At 36.3% G+C, this 18,287-nt stretch overlaps 1 protein-coding gene and 1 long non-coding RNA gene across 4 annotated transcripts in view; one reads left to right on the forward strand and one right to left on the reverse strand.

Annotated features, from left to right (window-relative positions):
* PDE5A (phosphodiesterase 5A) overlaps positions 1 to 2,019 on the forward strand; it is a 128,453-nt gene extending 126,434 nt beyond the window's left edge. For all 3 annotated transcript variants that reach the window (XM_064383916.1, XM_064383918.1, XM_064383917.1), the window contains exon 21: positions 232 to 2,019. In XM_064383916.1, the coding sequence (XP_064239986.1) occupies positions 232 to 369 (138 nt within the window). In that variant the 3' untranslated portion in view covers positions 370 to 2,019. The remainder of the gene's footprint in view (positions 1 to 231) is intronic.
* LOC135277796 (uncharacterized) overlaps positions 1 to 18,287 on the reverse strand; it is a 77,166-nt gene that overhangs the window by 760 nt on the left and 58,119 nt on the right. The window contains exons 2-3 of the long non-coding RNA XR_010345393.1: positions 5,400 to 5,496; positions 4,605 to 4,693 (exon numbers count right to left, since the gene is read on the reverse strand). This is a non-coding gene — a long non-coding RNA (uncharacterized LOC135277796). The remainder of the gene's footprint in view (positions 1 to 4,604; positions 4,694 to 5,399; positions 5,497 to 18,287) is intronic.

Genomic DNA, 18,287 nt, shown 5'->3' on the forward strand with positions numbered 1-18,287 from the left:
ATTTTGGAATGTGTGTGTATGCTCTGTCTCTCAGCAAACTACTTCTTAATCTGTAGTGTTTTAGAAGAATCATGCATAAATGATCTGTGTATGTGCGCACACAGCTTGTGAAAATTTCAGCAGTGAGTCTGCTCATGAAATGAGTGTGGGATGTGGCCCTTTGTAACAGGCTGTGGGAGAGGGCTTATTTCCTGGCTTCCCTCTAGTTGTTTGCTTTCTTTTTTTCTTTAGGCCCTGACCCATGTGTCAGAGGACTGTTTCCCTTTGCTAGATGGCTGCAGGAAGAACAGGCAGAAATGGCAGGCCCTTGCCGAACAGCAGGAGAAGATGCTGATTAATGGGGAAAGCGGCCAGGCCAAGCGGAACTGAGTGGCCCATTTCATGCAGAGTTGAAGTTTACAGAGTTGGTGTGTTCTGCAATATGCCTAGGTTCTTACACACTGTCTGTATACTGTCTGTATTTGGTATATATTTTGCCACTGCTGTATTTTTGTTTTTGCACAACTTTTGGGAGTATAGCATGAAATGTTTTTAGCGGAATATTACATATTTTTTGTATATTTGTTTTATGCCACTGAACTAAAATGATCAACAACATCCACTCTTAGCACCTTGATAAAAGCATTGTTTGTGGTATTTCATGTACTGCAAAGTGTAAGCGGTATTCTTGCACTGAGGTTTTTTTGCTTGGGGTTTTTAAATAATTAGTTTTTGTGTTTTCTGAATTACCAGTTTTTCAAGAATGTTTGGAATCTTTCCTTTTTCAAAAGTAGGTTAGGAGCAAATTATTATACATTCTGTGACATTTAAAGCCTTTATAGGATAGTGAAAAGTGCTGGCTGAGTAGATTTTAAGGAGAAATAATTGTATTTGTCAAAAATGTCTTTTGTAAAAAGTTCAGGTATTCTGAAGCAAATGGGAAGTACAATGAAACTGTATTGTAAAGAAAACATATTATTTAATTGATTTGCTGTTTTGTGAGAGAACAGGCAAGAGAGAACTTTGTCATTTCAGTGCAGTACATTTTTGTAAAGGCTACCCATACAATCACTTCCATCTCACCTACCTGAAGCAAAGCAGGTGAAACCTTAGGAGATGATCCAGTGACTGACTTTATTGAGGGATAAGTGTGCTCTAGAAATGGAATGGTCATGGATGTCTATCAGTGAAGAAATATGTCCTGTTAGAGGATATCTCTAAGAGTTTTTTTCCTTCTGAATTTCCTTTTTAAAATAAAAGTGACAGATGGAGCGTTGATCTAAGTGAGACATGACTATAGATAAGAGAGTACAAAATGAATCTTTTTTCTTCTGTCAATTGAAATTTAAAGAAAAATTTTAATTATATAAATAGCAAAGGGCTACTGCCAATACTAGAGTAGAGAATGAATTTGAGGGAACAGTGGGTAAGAAACGTTATGCCTGAATAACATTTAGCAGTATTGTGATTGAAAAATTCCAGAGAAGGTTGGATGTGAATGCTAAACACTGGCTCTTAACTCGTATTCAGTGGTATTTCCTTCCCATAACATTTAGTATAGTTAACATTTTCTTAGAATTTGAGCCCATTTAACTGGATTAATCTTCTACATGTGTGCCCCTAAATACACGTTTATTCAATATTAGAGAAGTAGATAATGAATTAAGCATCTGGTCTAGGAAAGAAAAATTTGTTTCAAATATTCAGGAATGTTTGGATTTGGGGAGAGTAGAAGGAGAGATTTGTTAACTTCTACCTCCAACCCACAAAAAAGATATTTGATCTGAGTTTCTATCACTAATTTGGATAGAAAATTTCTTAGGTATATGGTAATGCAGCATTCTCAAGGACCTTTCACCAAAATGTGTTTCCCATCTTTGTCCCTATTCCCCTAAAATTTACCTAAAATTTAATGCGTTCCTTAAGTTTTTTAAAATTTTAAGTGTGTATATATGTGTGTGTGTGTGTGTGTGTGTGTGTGTGTATCTTAACATAATGTGACTTTATTTTTATCACTCTGGTAAAAAAAAAAAAGCAAAACATATTGTATCGCCATTATTTTGTATTTGGTAAAGACTAATCTAATCTAGGAAGTTACCAACTGTTTAATGCTATATATTGTTCTATACTGGTATTTTCAGGATATTTTATTTTACTTTTCGCCATACAAACAAAATGTTTAAGGTTGCCCCTTAGTGGCACTGGTGTGTAAAATACACAGATTATCACTAAAATAATAGTTATATATACATACGGGTGTATACTTATGCATGCACACATAAATACTTAGTATAGAAATACTGCATAAAGAATAGCAGTCTTTAATAGCCCTTTTCATTGCATTGTCATTTAGTAGTAATGCTACAATATATACTTACACTTTTGTGGTTTGTTTAGTCCCCTCTAGTATGTGTCACTGAGAATTTTTTTAAAGACATAGTAGATTGTTTAGAGTGTTTATTTGTGTCATTTTAATAGGCAAGAAGATATATTTAGATTAGAAATGGTTTGGTCTGCCTTTGAATAATGTTTATTTTACTAGTTAAGGCATTAAAAGAAATTGGGCAATCCCTATTTTATTTTATTGTTGGATATTTTAGTTCATACAGAAGAGTACTTCTTTAGGGCTGGTTAATTGGTTCAAATAATTTTTAATTTCCTTTCCAGTATTCTCTCAAGTCGGAAACGTATACATATAGTCCTCCTTCACCCTACTCTGTATTTACATTACCCATAACTAGCAAGAAGTTCTTATTCTAGATTTTTTGTTTGTTTCATTATAACAGAGTAAGATGATACCATTTAATTTCAATTTTTAACCAGAAAGTTACCACTATTTTACTAATTTGTTAAAAGATATCCATATGATTGCCCAGCCTTATATTTTTCAGTAAATTGGACTGTGCTAATCACAATCCTGGGTGGATTTGTGTAAGTCACTTAACCTCTGTGTGCCTAAAAAAGTTAAAAGGAGTTATGTTTGGGCAAAGTCTTTGTCTTCAAGCAGGATGTCACAGAAGGCACCTACTTTATAAGCCCCAATGGGCCATGGAGACCACTGTCAGAAATGGGGTATTAGTCTAGAGAGAAGGTGATCTATCCCCACATGTCGTTTCTAATGTTGAGTTTCCAAGACTGAACAAACAAAGACTATATATTTATTCAGCTTCACTTGCATATCACTAGTAAATGTGAGGTTTAGAGCTCTTTGGGTACATTGCTTTAAGGTACAAAACCAGGATGATGACATTGTCATCATTGTCTCTTAATTATGAAGAATAGTGTCCTTTAATAGGAGTAATAGAGACAAGAAAGTATACAAAAATATGCTGGAAATATTGGATTCTTGGAGAAAACTATTCAGTCACAGATATATTCTTGCCTAGCAGTGAATGCCAGATATAGGTGATGGGGATGGAGACAGCAAACCACATTGCCACGTATGTACTTATGCAACAATCCTGCATGTTCTTTACATGTGCCCCAGAACCTAAAATGCAACACTGGAAATACTGGATTCTTGGAGAAAACTATTCAGTCACAGATATATTCTTGCCTAGCAGTGAAGTGCCTTTATTTTCAGCATAGCAACACAAATATTAGACCTCTTCCAATTTTGATTTACAATTTTTTTCTGTGTTTTTCACCAGATTGTACTCCTAAAACTTAACAGGCCATCACAAGCAATTGTCTTTAGTTTATAAGATTAATTTAAAACAAGAGGATAAAAATGTCATCGTTATCCTCTCTTATGAACAACTATAGTCAAAATAAGGTGGCACAATATAATTGTTTTGTGTCACACATGCATTGACCCACCTTTTATTGAGTCCCTTCCACATGTTAAGTATTGTGCTCAGCTGCAGACAGACCAGTGACCTCAAGGAGCTCATGGTCCCTGAATGAAGTGCTGGAGAAGAGACTTATCAGCTTCTAATAGTGCCAATTTAATGTGAGAACATGGGATGTACTGCATCACTTCAATTTTCATCAATAACATATGTTTTAGGCACCTTCTTTACCTGAAACTTAGTAAGAATCTACCGGTGAACAAACATCCTATCTTGCAAGTATGAATCACTTAACATGTTGATAGTTGAAGAACACTTTAAGGAGTTTTATATTCTTGTATATAGTTTATTTTCTCCATGTGCTAGCACGGTAAAGGTTACACAGTTCTTCTGGACTGTTAAATTGTGCACAGTTTTGGACCCCTTCTGCTCTACTACAGAGAGGGAAGAAGAAAGTGTAAGTTCACTTTGCCATTCCATATACTTACCATAAGCCTGTGAAAACATGTCTTAATGAATGCTGTTGAAAGCAATGTAAATAGTTGAAAATATAAATTTCTATTACAGTTTAGGAAAAGAAAACCTTATGAGGCATCACTAGCCACTGTTAATAACTATTTGTATTCTTATACCTTTTCAATATATTTGAACAAATATAGTTTCTGGCACTATTTTTATACTAGGAAAAGGACTTACTATGTATATTATGCTTAGCTTTTAAGTCATTTTAAATAATTATGAATGTTGATTTCATTTCTTTCCTTTCCTCCATTGTGAGAGTCATTTCAGATGACTCTTCTACAACAAAATCACTTTAAAGGAACACTTACCCACCTGATTCCTGTATAAAGTCATGAGATGGTCAAGGTGGTCTTCCATTGTGCAAACTCTTCACTTGTCATTGGTTTCGTCATTTTGCCATGCTTTGTAAAAATAAAAAGAATGAACAAGTAGGTATGAATACTGTGTGATTATTAGGGGACTCTGAATTTTAAGGGTGGGGAATTAGTAGGGGAGTTTGGATTTTTGCAGGGAGAATGGACCCAAAAGTTTGAGAGACTTTAATTAAGCTAAACTGTGATCCTATTAGCTGAAGAAAAATAGGGTTTAATATAATCCTTTCCTTAGCCTAGACTCTTCTCCATAATATTCTTCCTCACCCAGCAGGTTTGGATTGTCTGAGTTTTTTGCAGTTAACATTTCTTAATTTCGTTATCTGGTTATAGCTAAGGAAATGCCTTCACAGAATCCGACACCACTGTATCTTATGCTTCTCGTCTAGAGGTGTGGAAGTATGAGTAAATGCAGAATATCTGTTTTCATTATTTTGCCACTAGACAAGCCTTCTTCATGGGGGGCAGAATATCTAGGTTATGTCTAATTCATAAAGCTAAAGGAAGAAGTAAACTATAAGCTCATGTAGAACAATATTTTAGATTCTCTGACCACTAGAGAGTGCCAGAGTTTCAGTTATATTTAAAGAAGTAATCTTCCTTCCTGACCAAAAATAACTAATAAAACTTTTTTAAAATTTTTAGTGGCTAAAGAAAAATAAATGGAAAAAATCAATAGAGAATTTAAGGTAAAATAAAAGGTAGGGGGGAATTTTTTTAAAGGCTTGATTATTACCTTTTATGCAGTGATGATGTCCTCACGTTTTCCTCCAGACAAAGTTATGTGAAGTCTCTGATACTTAATATTCCATTTCAGCAGACATCAACCCTTTCTGTGGAAAAGGGACACATTTGGCAGCTCTTGAACCTGTTTTGTTGCTATTAGCTCTGTAGCCTCAGCAAACAAGGATTCTTACATTTGATATGAGGAACTGTCATGCTATGATTTTCTATTCTTAAGGCACATAACATTAAATTAAAAGAAATACTTTGAACTTGAAGAAAATATTCTTCACAGTTTTAAACTATATTCAGCTTGTAGCTCAGAAAAACATTTCCAGTTCAAAAACCATTTGTTCAAAATAAAAACCCACAAGTTACAAATAGAATCAAAATCATAATTGTCTTAATCAAAAGAAATCTGACTAAATAGCATATGTGATTTCTCTTTCTTGCTTTCCTCTTTTTAAGTGTGTGTGTTTGTGTGCAAGTGCGCACACCTGTGCAGAGGTGTGTTTATGATACACAAAAGGGAATTTAGGCAGTAGCCACAGGAACTAAGTTGGTTCTTTCAGTTATCTAAAGGCAATCCCAATTTTAGCATTCCTCTTCCTAAACTGGAATCTGAGGGACAGGTTTGCATGGCTAAAGAGAAAAAAAAAAAAACTGAACATGAACTATCATAATAGGGTTTCTTTTGTTTTGAAACAGGGTCTCACTCTGTTGCCCAGTCTGGAGTGCAGTGACACTATCTTGGCTCACCACAACCTATGCCTCCTGGGCTCAAGCAATCTTCCCACCTTATTCTCCCAAGTAGCTGGAATCACAGACCCATGCCACCACACTCAGCTAATTTTTGTATTTTTTGTAGAGATGGCATCTCGCACTCCTGAGCTCAAGCCGCCCACCCACCTCAGCACCTCCCAAAGTGCTGAGATTACAGGTGTGGGCCACCATACCAACTTTCATAACAGTTTGTAACTTAGCTTATCTTAATTACTTTCAGAACTGTTTCTCACAATTTCACTTCATATCATTTTTGCCTTACCCAATAGGAGTGTTTTTAGGCTTTATATAACACCAATCAGCATATAACTGTAAGAAGCAAACTTCCTCCTTTACCAGCCAGCTCTGAAAGTCAAGAATTCTGACTTTCAGATTTCACTGATCTCCCATGAAATGTGGTCAACAACAACTCTACCTCAGCTACAACTGCTCTCTTTCTATATCTCTCTCTCCAGAAAAGTCTATAAAAATAGCTACTAAAATTGCTCCACTGAGACTATGAGAATAAGTAAGTTGGCTGGTTACGGTGGCTCACGCCTTTAGTCCTAACTACTCAGGAAGCTGAGGAAGAAGGACTGCTTGATCCCAGGGGTTCCAGGTTACAGTGAGCCATGATCCAGCCACTTCACTCCCGCCTAGATGATAGAGTGAGACATTTACCTCTAAAAACTAAAGAACAAATAAGTAGATCCAGCAATCCCACTACTGCGTATTTATCCAAAAGAAATGAAATAATGTCAGAGAAATACCTGCATTCCCATGTTTATTGCAGCTATTCATAATAGCTAAGGTATGGAATCAACCTAATTGTCCATAAAAGGATGAATGAATAAAGAAAATGTGGTGAATATACACAATGGAATACTATTCAGCCATTCAGAAGAATGAAATCCTGTCATTTGTGGCAACATAAAGGAACCTGAGGACACTATGTTGAGTGAAATAAGCCAGGCACAAAAATGTAAAAATCACATAATCTCCTTAATTTTTGGAGTTTTTAAAAACGGATCTCATAGAAGTACAGTGTAGATGGTTACCAGAGGCTGGGGTTTGGGGTCGGGGATGGGAAGAGATTGGTCAACAGATACCAAATTACAGATACATAGGAAGAATAAGTTCTGGTGTTCTATGGCATAGTAAGGTGACTATAGTTAACAATATTCTACTTCATATTTCAAAATAACTAGAGGAGAGGATTTTGAATGTTCTCACCATGAAGAAATGATAAATGTTTGAGATGATAGATTGGGTCATTATCCTGATTTGATCATTATGCAATATCTACATGTCAGGAAATATCACACCGCCCCTCATAAATATGTACAATTATTAGGTGTCAATTAAAAATAAAAGCTACAGAAAAGAATCAGTAATACTCCTTGGAAGATGAGGAGAGGACTGTGCCCCTCATTAGTAACTTTGTTTTTTGGAACCTCTGCTGCTCTTTTTCTACTCTGGCTCCATCCTCTAGAAACATTCAGTTCTCCCATGCCCCACCTGAATCACACAGCCTTCCTAAGCTACTAGCGTCTTTCTGCATTCTTTCTTATACTTTTAAGGTACTCAACAAATACCTATGGAGTAAAAAAAAAGAATAGATTCCCATTGTTTCTTACTTGACATAAAATTGAATTTTTTATAATGAAGATAATTTTAGTGAAGGGCAATAGAAAAATCAATATAGCATTTTTAAGAGAATCCTCAGTTGGATAAGAGCTGAAATGTAATATGAAAAAACAGACTAAATAATAAAAAAGTCTTTAGGAAAAGAATTTCTGATTCTACTGTGAAAAACAAGTTAGTTGCCAGGCTTTCATTAATAAATTGATAACCAGTATGAAGTTACTCCCAGTGGGAGTTTTTATTGCTAGGCACCAATGAAAATTCATAAAGGCTAAAGGTCAAAAATCTGTGAAGGAGACAAACAACTTCAAGCCAAGGGGCAGGATTTTAAAAAATAATGAGCAAACAAGTCAAGAGAAGACATGCATTCATTCACAAATAGTTGGTTCCCTACTAAGTGTCAAGCTGGGGTACACTAAATAGGCATGGGCTCAAAGAGTTTGCAATTCAGTGGAGGAAACACATGAGGGCAAACAGGCCATTAGATCTATGCACTGAGGGTAAAGAGCAGAGGGTATTTAATTCAAGCTTGAGCCTCACAGCTTCCTTAAGGATGTGACCACTGATTTAGTTAAGTGAAAAGGCAAAAGAGCATTTCAGGCCAAAGAATTAGGATATCTGAAGACCTAACAGTAGCAGACTAGAGAACTTGAAACATCTTCCACTACTTACTTAAATACTTACAAAATTATTATACTTATGAATGATGAGTATTAAAAGTATATTTATAAAGTATAAATATTATATAGTTATGTTTTATAAAATAAAGCAAATGACGCTTGACGTAGCTCTTAAGAAAGTAAGGGAAATTCCCAGAGGCCAAAACAAAGACAATTAAAAATCCAAGTAGAGAGCATTTGAGCTGATGCTGTGTCAGACTTGGGACAATTTGCAGACCTCTATCATAAAGGAGTTTAATGCCCACCCTAGTTGGTGTTAACGTAAAAGAGCAGCGAGACTGGCTTTACAGAACAGAGTTTATTCGGGAATAGCAGGGAATTGTAATCAGATATACATGCTACAGTGGGCCATAGATGCATCCAGAGAAGCAAAGGAAGACAAGATTTTTTTTAAATAGAATATATTTCCTATTAGCATTTTTATTATTCACAGCATAATTTATTTTAAAACTAATTTAATGTCTTTTGTTATATTAAAAAAGCTAGCATGGTTAAATTAAACTTTGCATTGTGTGAAATACCTTAAGGATAACTTATGAAAGGGAACTTGGAATAACCCAGAAGTTATATTTATTACACATAATTCAAAACAGTATGAAAATAAAGGCAAAATGAGGAAGGTTTCATTCGTTTTTTTGAAACAATAGCCTTGGCTACAAGGATTAATAACAAGAGTGTCATCAGTTCATTAGTGGACAGGCAGTTGCTGGGCAGTCATCCTTATAGATGTAATCTTTGTGCAAGGTGTGGTTTGGACAGTCTGTTGTAATTGCTCCTGTAATCATGAAAGCATGTGACAAGGTCCTCCCTTCATGGTCTCCCAGCTCTCTTTCCTTACCTTTGACATAAGTGACTCTATTTTGGTACAAACAACTTTCACACAGGAAGCATGGTCTTGAGACCCCAGGAAGCCTTTAAGGAATAACCCTTCAAATAAGGCTGAAACCTCTGAAAAGCTACATCCTCAATGAATATGTAGGAGATAGGGAGGCCAGAACCCACCCAGATTCACAAGGAAACATAAAGGAAGCATGTCTGTCTTAATCTGGGCCCTGGTTAACAAAAAAATTACAACATTGGGTCCATCCTCATATTCACACAGATTTGAGGTTTGAATATGATCTAGAACTACTCACAATAAACTGTAAGCACAGAAAGAAGTCTCAGGCCGTAATGTCCTCTGTACACCTGGCAAAAGCCAAGGCAGAATGTCTTTGGAATAACATATCCTCAAACGGGCCCATCAAAATTTCCACAGAAATTACACCACTTAAGAAAACTTATTAATTCATAATTTCGAAACACATGAGGAAACAATCACCATGTATGAAGTCAGAAGTCACAAGACTAAGATCAGATCCCCAAGAAATTCAGACAATAGATGGATTTGATTGAAGCAGTTTGAAGAAATCACTGACTCCTCACTCCTTTGTCTCCACATGGAGGAGCACCCCTAAAGTGACATTCTCAGCCTCTTCCTCCAACTCTAACTCAACCCAGTCTGTTTGTACTGTGATAGCCATCACTCCACACTCCAAAAGTGGGTGAAGTCAATCTTAAAAAAAAAAAAAGCAGTAAAATGCTGCAGATGTGTTTCCTTTCCTTATTTTTCCACCCTGGTCCAGTGCAAGTTGGAAAGCCTAAGTATGTCTAGGTATGTGGGCTGTCCCAAGGTCTAACCTGTGGGCAAAATGGGGATTGAAGCAGAGGGTAAGAATAAGCCCATTTAAGAAGAGAATGTTCCTGAACCTAAACATGTTCTCCAAACCCCTTGCTTACCTGACTCCCTCCACAAAGCACACTAGCCAATGTCACAGAGTTTTCTGAGATTAACTATGCCTATCCTCTAATGGCTTTCTAGAGTGTTGATCGGCAACACCAATGGGCCTTTTCAATCAAAGCCTTCTCCTGCCTCTGATCAATGTAGTAAATCTGCTTTCCTGGTGCTATCTTAAGCTGTGCGATTCTAGAGACAAACATTCCTTGTGCCAGTGAGAACATTGTTACTCATCTCTCCTTTCTACTGGTGGCTGTATGGGGGAATAGGGGCAGGAGAGAGCTCAACACTGAAAGGGATCACATTTTAGGAATGCAGTGAATATGATCTAATGAGTTCAAGAAAAGCATAACTGAAAGATGTGTTTCTGTTTTAAGTTATAAAAATCTGAAAAATAAATTTAACATGACCAGAAATTATCATTCCCTTTTTTTTCTTTCTACTCCATGGAACACTTACATTTGTGATGACCATCAACAAAGCACAGTAACAAACCTCTAGTCATCAGAAACCAATATTCACAGGCAGCACAATGGATGAAACAGCATCACGAGTAATAGTATAATCAACATCAATGAATGGTATTGGGGAACTGCAGAGGCAAGATCTATATTACTTTCATATAAACAGGTTCTAAAGAGCCACAGCATTGTGAGTATAAGTATTACTATTCTTTTTCTCCAAGTGAGAGATGAAATGAGAGAACAGCACATTTGACAATAAAAAAAACCACAATCGGACTGTTCCTGGACCTAAACAGGAAGAGATAGTATGTGGACACCACTACCAAGATGAATTGATTTTCCCATGAACTAATTGGAAAATGAAGTATGTAATTCCTCTTCTCTATCCGTTTTTCTAAATTTTCTTTTAAGGTCCGGGGTACATGTGTAGGATGTGCAGGTTTGGTACATAGGTAAATGTGTGCCATGGTGGTTTGCTGCACCTATCAACCCATTACCTAGGTATTAAGCCCAGCATGCATTAGCTCTTTACCCTAATGCTCTCCTCCCAGCACCTTTCCCCAACAGGCCCCAGTGTGTGCTGTTACCCTCCTTGTGTCCATGTGTTCTCACTGTTCAGCTCCCACTTATAAGTGAGAATATGTGGTGTTCGGTTTTCTGTTCCCATGTTAGTTTGCTAAGAATAACGGCTTTTGCTTCATCCATGTCCCTGCAAAGGATATGATCTCATTCCTTTTTATGGCTGCATAGTATTCCATGGTATATATGTACACATTTTCTTTATCCAGTCTACCATTGATAGCATTTGGGTTGATTCCACGTTATTTGCTATTGTGAATTGTGCTCCAATGAACATATGTATGCAAGTATCTCTATAATAGAACGAATTATATTCCTTTGGGTATATACCCTGTAATGGGATTACTCGGTCAAATGATATTTCTGGTTCTAAATCTTTGAGGAATTGCCACACCGTCTTCCACAATGGTTGAACTAAGGTACATTCCCACCAACAGTGTAAAAGTGTTCCTATTTCTCCACAACCTTGCCAGCATTTGTTGTTTCATGACTTTTTAATCATTGCCATTCTGACTGGCATGAGATGGTGTCTCACTGTGGTTTTGATTTGCATTTCTCTAATGATCAGTGATGTTGAGCTATTTTTCATGTTTCCTGGCTGCATATAATTTTTTTGAGAAGTGTATGTTGGCATCCTTTGCCCACTTTTTAATGGGTTTTCTTTTTCTCGTAAATTTGTTTAAGTCCTTGTAGATACTAGATATTAGCCCTTTGTCAGATGGATAGTTTGCAAACGTGTTCTCCTAGTCTGTAGCTTGTCTTTTGGACCTAATGACAGTTTCATGTGTTTGCAAACATGTTCTCCTAGTCTGTAGCTTGTCTTTTTGACATAATGATAGTTTCATGTGCTGTGCAGAAGCTCTTTAGTTTAATTATATCCTATTTGTCAATGTTTGCTTTTGTTGCAATTGCTTTTGGCTATTTCATCATAACGTCTTTGCTCATGCTATGTCCTGAATGGTATTGCCTAGATTTTCTTCTAGGGTTCTTATAGTTTTGGATTTTACATTTAAGTGCTTAATCCATCTTGAGTTAGTTTTTGTATAGGGTGTAAGGAAAGGAGCCAATTCTGCATATGGCTAGCCAGTTCTCCCAGCACCATTTTTAAAATAGGAAATCCTTTCCTCATTCTTGTTTTTGTCAGGTTTGCCAAAGGTCAGATGTTTGCAGATGTGCAGTTTTATTTCTGAGTTCTCTATTCTGTTTCGTTTGTCTATGTGACTGTTTTTGTACCAGTACTATGCTGTTTTGGTTACTGTGGCCTTGCAGTATAGTTTGAAATCGGATAGTGTGATGCCTCCAGCTTTGTTCTTTCTGCTTAGGATTGTCTTGGCAAGGCGAGCTCTTTTTTGGTTCCATATGAATTTTTAAATAATTTTTTTCTAATTCTGTGAAGAATGTCAGTGGTAGTTTAATGGGAATAGCATTGAAACTATAAATTCCTTTGGGCACTATGGCCATTTTCATGATATTGATTCTTCCTACCCATGGGCATGGAATGTTTTTCCATCTGCTTGTTTCCTCTTTGATTTCCTTGAGCAGTGGTTTGTAGTTCTCCATGAAGAAGTCTTTAAATTCCCTTGTTAGTTGTATTCCTGGGTATTTTATTCTCTTTGTGGGAATTGTGAATGGGAGTTCATTCATGATTTGGGTTTCTGCCTGTCTGTTATTGCTGTACAGGAATGCTTGTGATTTCTGCACATTGATTTTTGTATCCTGAGACTTTGTTGACATTGCTTGTCAGCTGAAGAAGCTTTGGGGCTGAAATGATGGGATTTTCAAGACACAGTAGTATGTCATCTGCAAACAAAGACAATTTGACTTCCTCTCTTCCTATGTGAATACCTTTATTTCTTTCTCTTGCTCAATTGCCCCGGCCAGAACTTCTAACACTATGTTGAATAAGAGTAGTGAGAGAGGGCATCCTTTTCTTGTGCCAGTTTTCAAGGGGAATGCTTCCAGCTTTTGCCCATTCAGTATGATACTGGCTGTGGCTTTGTCATGAATGGCTGTTATTATTTTGAGTTATGTTCTGTCAAAACGTAGTTTACTGAGAGTTATTAACATGTAGGGATGTTGAAATTTATCGAAGACCTTTTCTACACCTATTGAGATATCATGTGGTTTTTGTCTTTAGTTCTGTTTATGTGACGAATTACATTTATTGATTTGTGTATGTTGCACCAGCCTCGCATCCCAGGGATGAAGCCTACTTGATCACGGCAGATAAGCTTCTTGATGCGCTGCTGGATTCAATTTGCCAGTATTTTATTGATGATTTTTGCATCGATGCTCATCAGGGATATTGACCTGAAGTTTTCTTTTTTGTTGTATCTCTGCAAGGTTTTGGCATCAGGATGATGCTGGCCTCATAAAATGAGTTAGGAGGAATTCCCTCCTTTTTAATTGTTTGAAATAGTTTCCGAAGAAATGTTACCAGCTCCTCTTTGTACCTCTGGTGGAATTCAGCTGTAAATCTATCTGAACCCATGCTTTTTTTGGACACTAGGCTATTTTTACTGCCTCAATTTCAGAACTTGTTATTGGTCTATTCAGGCATTCAACTTCTTCCTGGTTCAGTCTTAGTGGGGTGTATGTGTTCAGAAATTTATCCATTTCTTCTAGATTTTCCAGTTTATTTGCATAGAGGTGTTTATAGTATTCTCTGATAATTGTTTGCATTTCTGTGGGGTCATGGGGGTATCCCCTTTATCGTTTCTGATTGTGTTTCTTTGAATCTTCCCTCTTTTCTCCTTTATTAGTATTGCTAGTTGTCTATTTTACTGATTTTCTTTTAAAAAAAGAAGCTCCTGAATTCATTGATTTTTTTTTTTTTTTGAACGGTTTTTTGTGTCTCTATCTCCTTGTGTTCCAGTGTAAGCTTAGTTACTTAGTCTTCTGCTAGCTCTTGGGTTTGTTTGCTCTTCATTCCCTAGTTCTTTTAGTTATGATGTTACGGTGTCAATTTGAGATATTTCTAGCTTTTTGGTGTAAGCATTTAGTGCTATAAATTTCCTTCTTAACACTGCTTTAGCTGCATTCCAGAGATTCTGATCCGTTGTCTTTTTGTTCTCATTGATTTCGAAGAACTTCTTGATTTCTGTCTTAATGTCATTATTTACCCAGGAGTCATTTAGGAGCAGATTGTTCAATTTCCGCATATGTAGTTGTGTGGTTTTGAGTGAGCTTTATAATCTTGAGTTCTAATTTTATTGTGCTGTGGTCTGAGAGACTGTTATTATTTCAGTACTTTTGCATTTGCTGAGGAGTGCTTTACTTCCAATTACGTGATTAATTTTGTGCTATGTGGTATCAAAAAAAAGTAAATTCTGTTGTTTTTAGGTAGAGACTTCTGTAGATACCTATCAGGTCCACTTGGTCTGGAAATGAGTTCAAGTCCTGAAAAACTTTGTTAATTTTCTGTCTCATCGATCAGTCTAAACTGCTAATTTTCTGTCTCATTGATCGTCTAATATTGACAGTGGGGTATTAAAGTCTCCCACTATTCTTGTGTGGGAGTCTAAGTCTCTTTGTAGGTCTCTAAGAACTTGTTTTGTAAATCTGGCTGCCCCTGTACTGGGTGTATATATATTTAGGATAGTTACCTGTTCTTGTTGAATTGAACCCTTTAACATTATGTAATGCCCTTCTTTGTCTTTTTTAACTTTGTTAAAGTCTTTTTTATTAGAAACTAGGATTGCAATACCCGCTTTTTTCTGCTTTCAATTTGCTTGGTAAATTTTTCTCCATCCCTTTATCTTGAATCTATGTGCATCTTTGCATGAGATGTGTCTCTTGAATACAGCTCACCAATGGGTCTTGTCTTTGTATCCAGCTTCCCATTCTGTATCTTTTAATTGGTGCATTTATCCCATTTATATTTAAGGTTAATATTGTTGTGTGTGAATTTGATCCTATCATCATGATGATGGCTGGTTAATTTTGCAGATTTGTTAATGTGGTTGCTTCATAGTGTCATTGGTTTGTGTACTTCAACGTGTTTTTGTAGTGCCTGGTAACAGATTTTCCTATCCATGTTTAGTGGTTCTTTCAGGAGTTCTTGCAAGACAGGTCTGGTAGTGACAAACTCCCTCAGCATTTGCTTGTCCGAAAAAGATTTAATTTCTCCTTTGCTTATGAAGCTTAGTTTGGCTGGATATGAAATTCTGGGTTGGAATTACTCATCTTTAAAACTGTTGAATATTGGCCCCTAATCCCTTCTGGCTTATAGGTTTTCTGCTGAGAGGTCCGCTGTTAGTCTGATATGCTTCCCTTTGCAGGTGACCTGGCCTTTCTCTCTGGCTGGCCTTAATAATTTTTCCTTCATTTCAACCTTGGAGAATCTAATGATTATGTGTCTTGGGTAGATCTTTTCATGGAATATCTTATTGGGGTTCTCTGGATTTCCCATATTTGAATATTAGTTTCTCCTGCTAGGTTGGGGAAGTTCTCCTGGATGATGTCCTGCAGTGCATTTTCCAACTTTCTTCCATTCTCCCCATCTCTTTCAAGTAATCCAATTAGTCATAGGTTTGGTCTTTTTACATAGTCTCATAGTTCTTGGAGGTTTTGTTTGTTACTTTTTATTTTTTTTTCTCTCTAATCTTGTCTAAATTTTCATTGAAAAATCATTATACTAGTTTTCTATTGCTGGTGTAACAAATAATCACCAATGTATTGGCTTAAAACAGCAGCACTTTGTTAACTTAAAGTTCAGGCAGTCAAAAGTCTAAAATGGTTATCCAGGAATACAAGGCTGTATTCCTTCTGAGGGCCATTTCCCTGCTTTTTGGAGCTTTTGAGGTTGCATGCCTTGCTTGGCTTAACAGCCACTTCCTCCATCTTTAAAGCCAGCAGTGTAATGTCTTCATATCTCTCTGTCTCTATTCCCCTCTGTGTGTGTGTGTGTGTGTGTATGTGTGTGTGATCTCTGCTTTTGTCATAATTCCTCTGATAGTCTGCCTCCATCTTTAAATGTCCTTTGTGATTACATTGCACCCACTCAGATAATCCAGGATGACCTTCCCATCTCAAAATCCTTAATTTAATCATATCTGTGGATACCCTTTTGCCATGTAAAGTAAGGGGTTCATAGGTTCCAAGGATTAGGATATGGACATTTTTAGGGGCCACTATTCTATCTACCACAGTCACTATCCTTTACCTGAGCTCATGAATTTTGCAATACATTTTTTGATGTAATTCTTTTTAATAGGATTTATTCTTTTAACAGCAGTTTTCAGTTCCCAGATTACAAAGAGTACCCATATACCCTGGTCCTCTACACACACCAGCTCCCCCAGTATTAACACTGGGCACCAGCGTGGTACATTTGTTACAATTAATGTACCTATGTTGACACATCATTATCACCCAAAGTCCATAGTCTACATTAGAGTTCACTCTTGATGTTGCACACTCTGTGAGTTTCGACAAATGTATAATGATCATGTATCCACCAATATGTATCATACAAAATAATCCACTACACTAAACATCTGTGCTCTGCCTATTTATCGCTTCCTCCTCTTTAACTCCTGACAACCACTGATCTTTTTAAAATCTCCACAGCTTTGCCTTTTCCAGAGTGTCATATGGTTGAAACAATACAGTTTTATAGCCTTTTCCGATTGGCTTCTTTCAATTAGTAAAATGCATCCAAAGTTCTTTTATATCTTTTTATAGCTTGGTAGCTCATTTCTTTTTAGCAAAATATATTCCATTATAAATTTATCACCTATAACACATTGTTAAATCATATTGTCTATACAGACAGAGACATCACACACCCTAGGAACTGCACTGCCCTGAGCCCTCAAGAAAAATTTAAATTCTGTCCAGTAAACTCTTAGGTAAACTTAATAATATACATTATAAAATAGATTTTATGAGGTTTCTGAAACATATAATCAAAACATATTAAGTGCCCAGTGCAGAAAATACAATAAATAGTGCACTAGTATTGTTATTGTTGTTATTACCATCATGGTGATGATGACGAAAGATTTCAATCCCAGGGATTAAAATGCAAGCTTTTAGTCTTAGTATATAAAACTTGCCTGTTCAAAGCACATCTGGAATAAGTTAAACTTTGCCATCCATCAAGATCTTTCCCATAACATGACCTTATCTGATCTTCATAGTAATTCTGCCATATAGGCATTGTTTTCATTCCTGACTTTCAGATAATAAAACTGAGCCTCAGAAACTTAGTTGTTTCACCACTTGTAATTTGCTGAATTGCTACTTGAATCCAAGTTTTCCTATGTTAAATCTGGTACACTACATTACAAAATATTTCCATCCTCTAAGGTTTCCGAATGGTCAGGTATTTATTACACAAATTAGTAATTTTCCAAGTGTAGTTCCTAGAGCAGAGGCAACAGTATCTCCTATTGAAAGTTCTTGGGCACCATGCCCATCTACTGAGGGAGAGGCCTGAGCAATCTATGCTTTAGTAACCACTTTAAAGTTTGAGAACCACTCATAAAACATTGGGTTTTTTGTTGGATTTTTTTTTGCCTTGTTGCTTCCAGCCCCTGAATTAAAGAGAGACAAAACTTAAACACACAAAGCAGTTAACTAATGATTCAATGATTAAAATAACACTTTCATTAGAAAGACTCCTATAAGTTTAAATAGAAAACTCATTAAAACTTTGTCTTTTTCTAATTATTTAGATTTTTCAGTTCAAAAAAGTATAACATATTCCATATAGAGAGAGAAGAGAGAAGCAAAAATATGCAGAGTTTCAGATTGAATTTCCACAGGGGCAGAACTAGGATAACCCTAATTGTTTCCAAAGTTTCTTATTCTGTGTTATCTACATAACATATTGCTTAAGCATACATAAAAATTGCTTAAGAAGAACTTTGAAAGATTAGTTCCATTATCAGTCCCTTACCGAAGGATAATATCCTTGGAGAACATTTAACTGCAAAAGGCCAGAATGATGAAATTAAGACCTCTCACAGTTGGAACAAAGACTAATTGGA

The sequence above is a fragment of the Aotus nancymaae genome, unplaced genomic scaffold (genome assembly GCF_030222135.1).
Source record: "Aotus nancymaae isolate 86718 unplaced genomic scaffold, 86718_ANA_hifiasm-v0.15.2.pri h1tg000033l, whole genome shotgun sequence".
In the NCBI taxonomy this organism is placed as follows: domain Eukaryota; kingdom Metazoa; phylum Chordata; class Mammalia; order Primates; family Aotidae; genus Aotus; species Aotus nancymaae.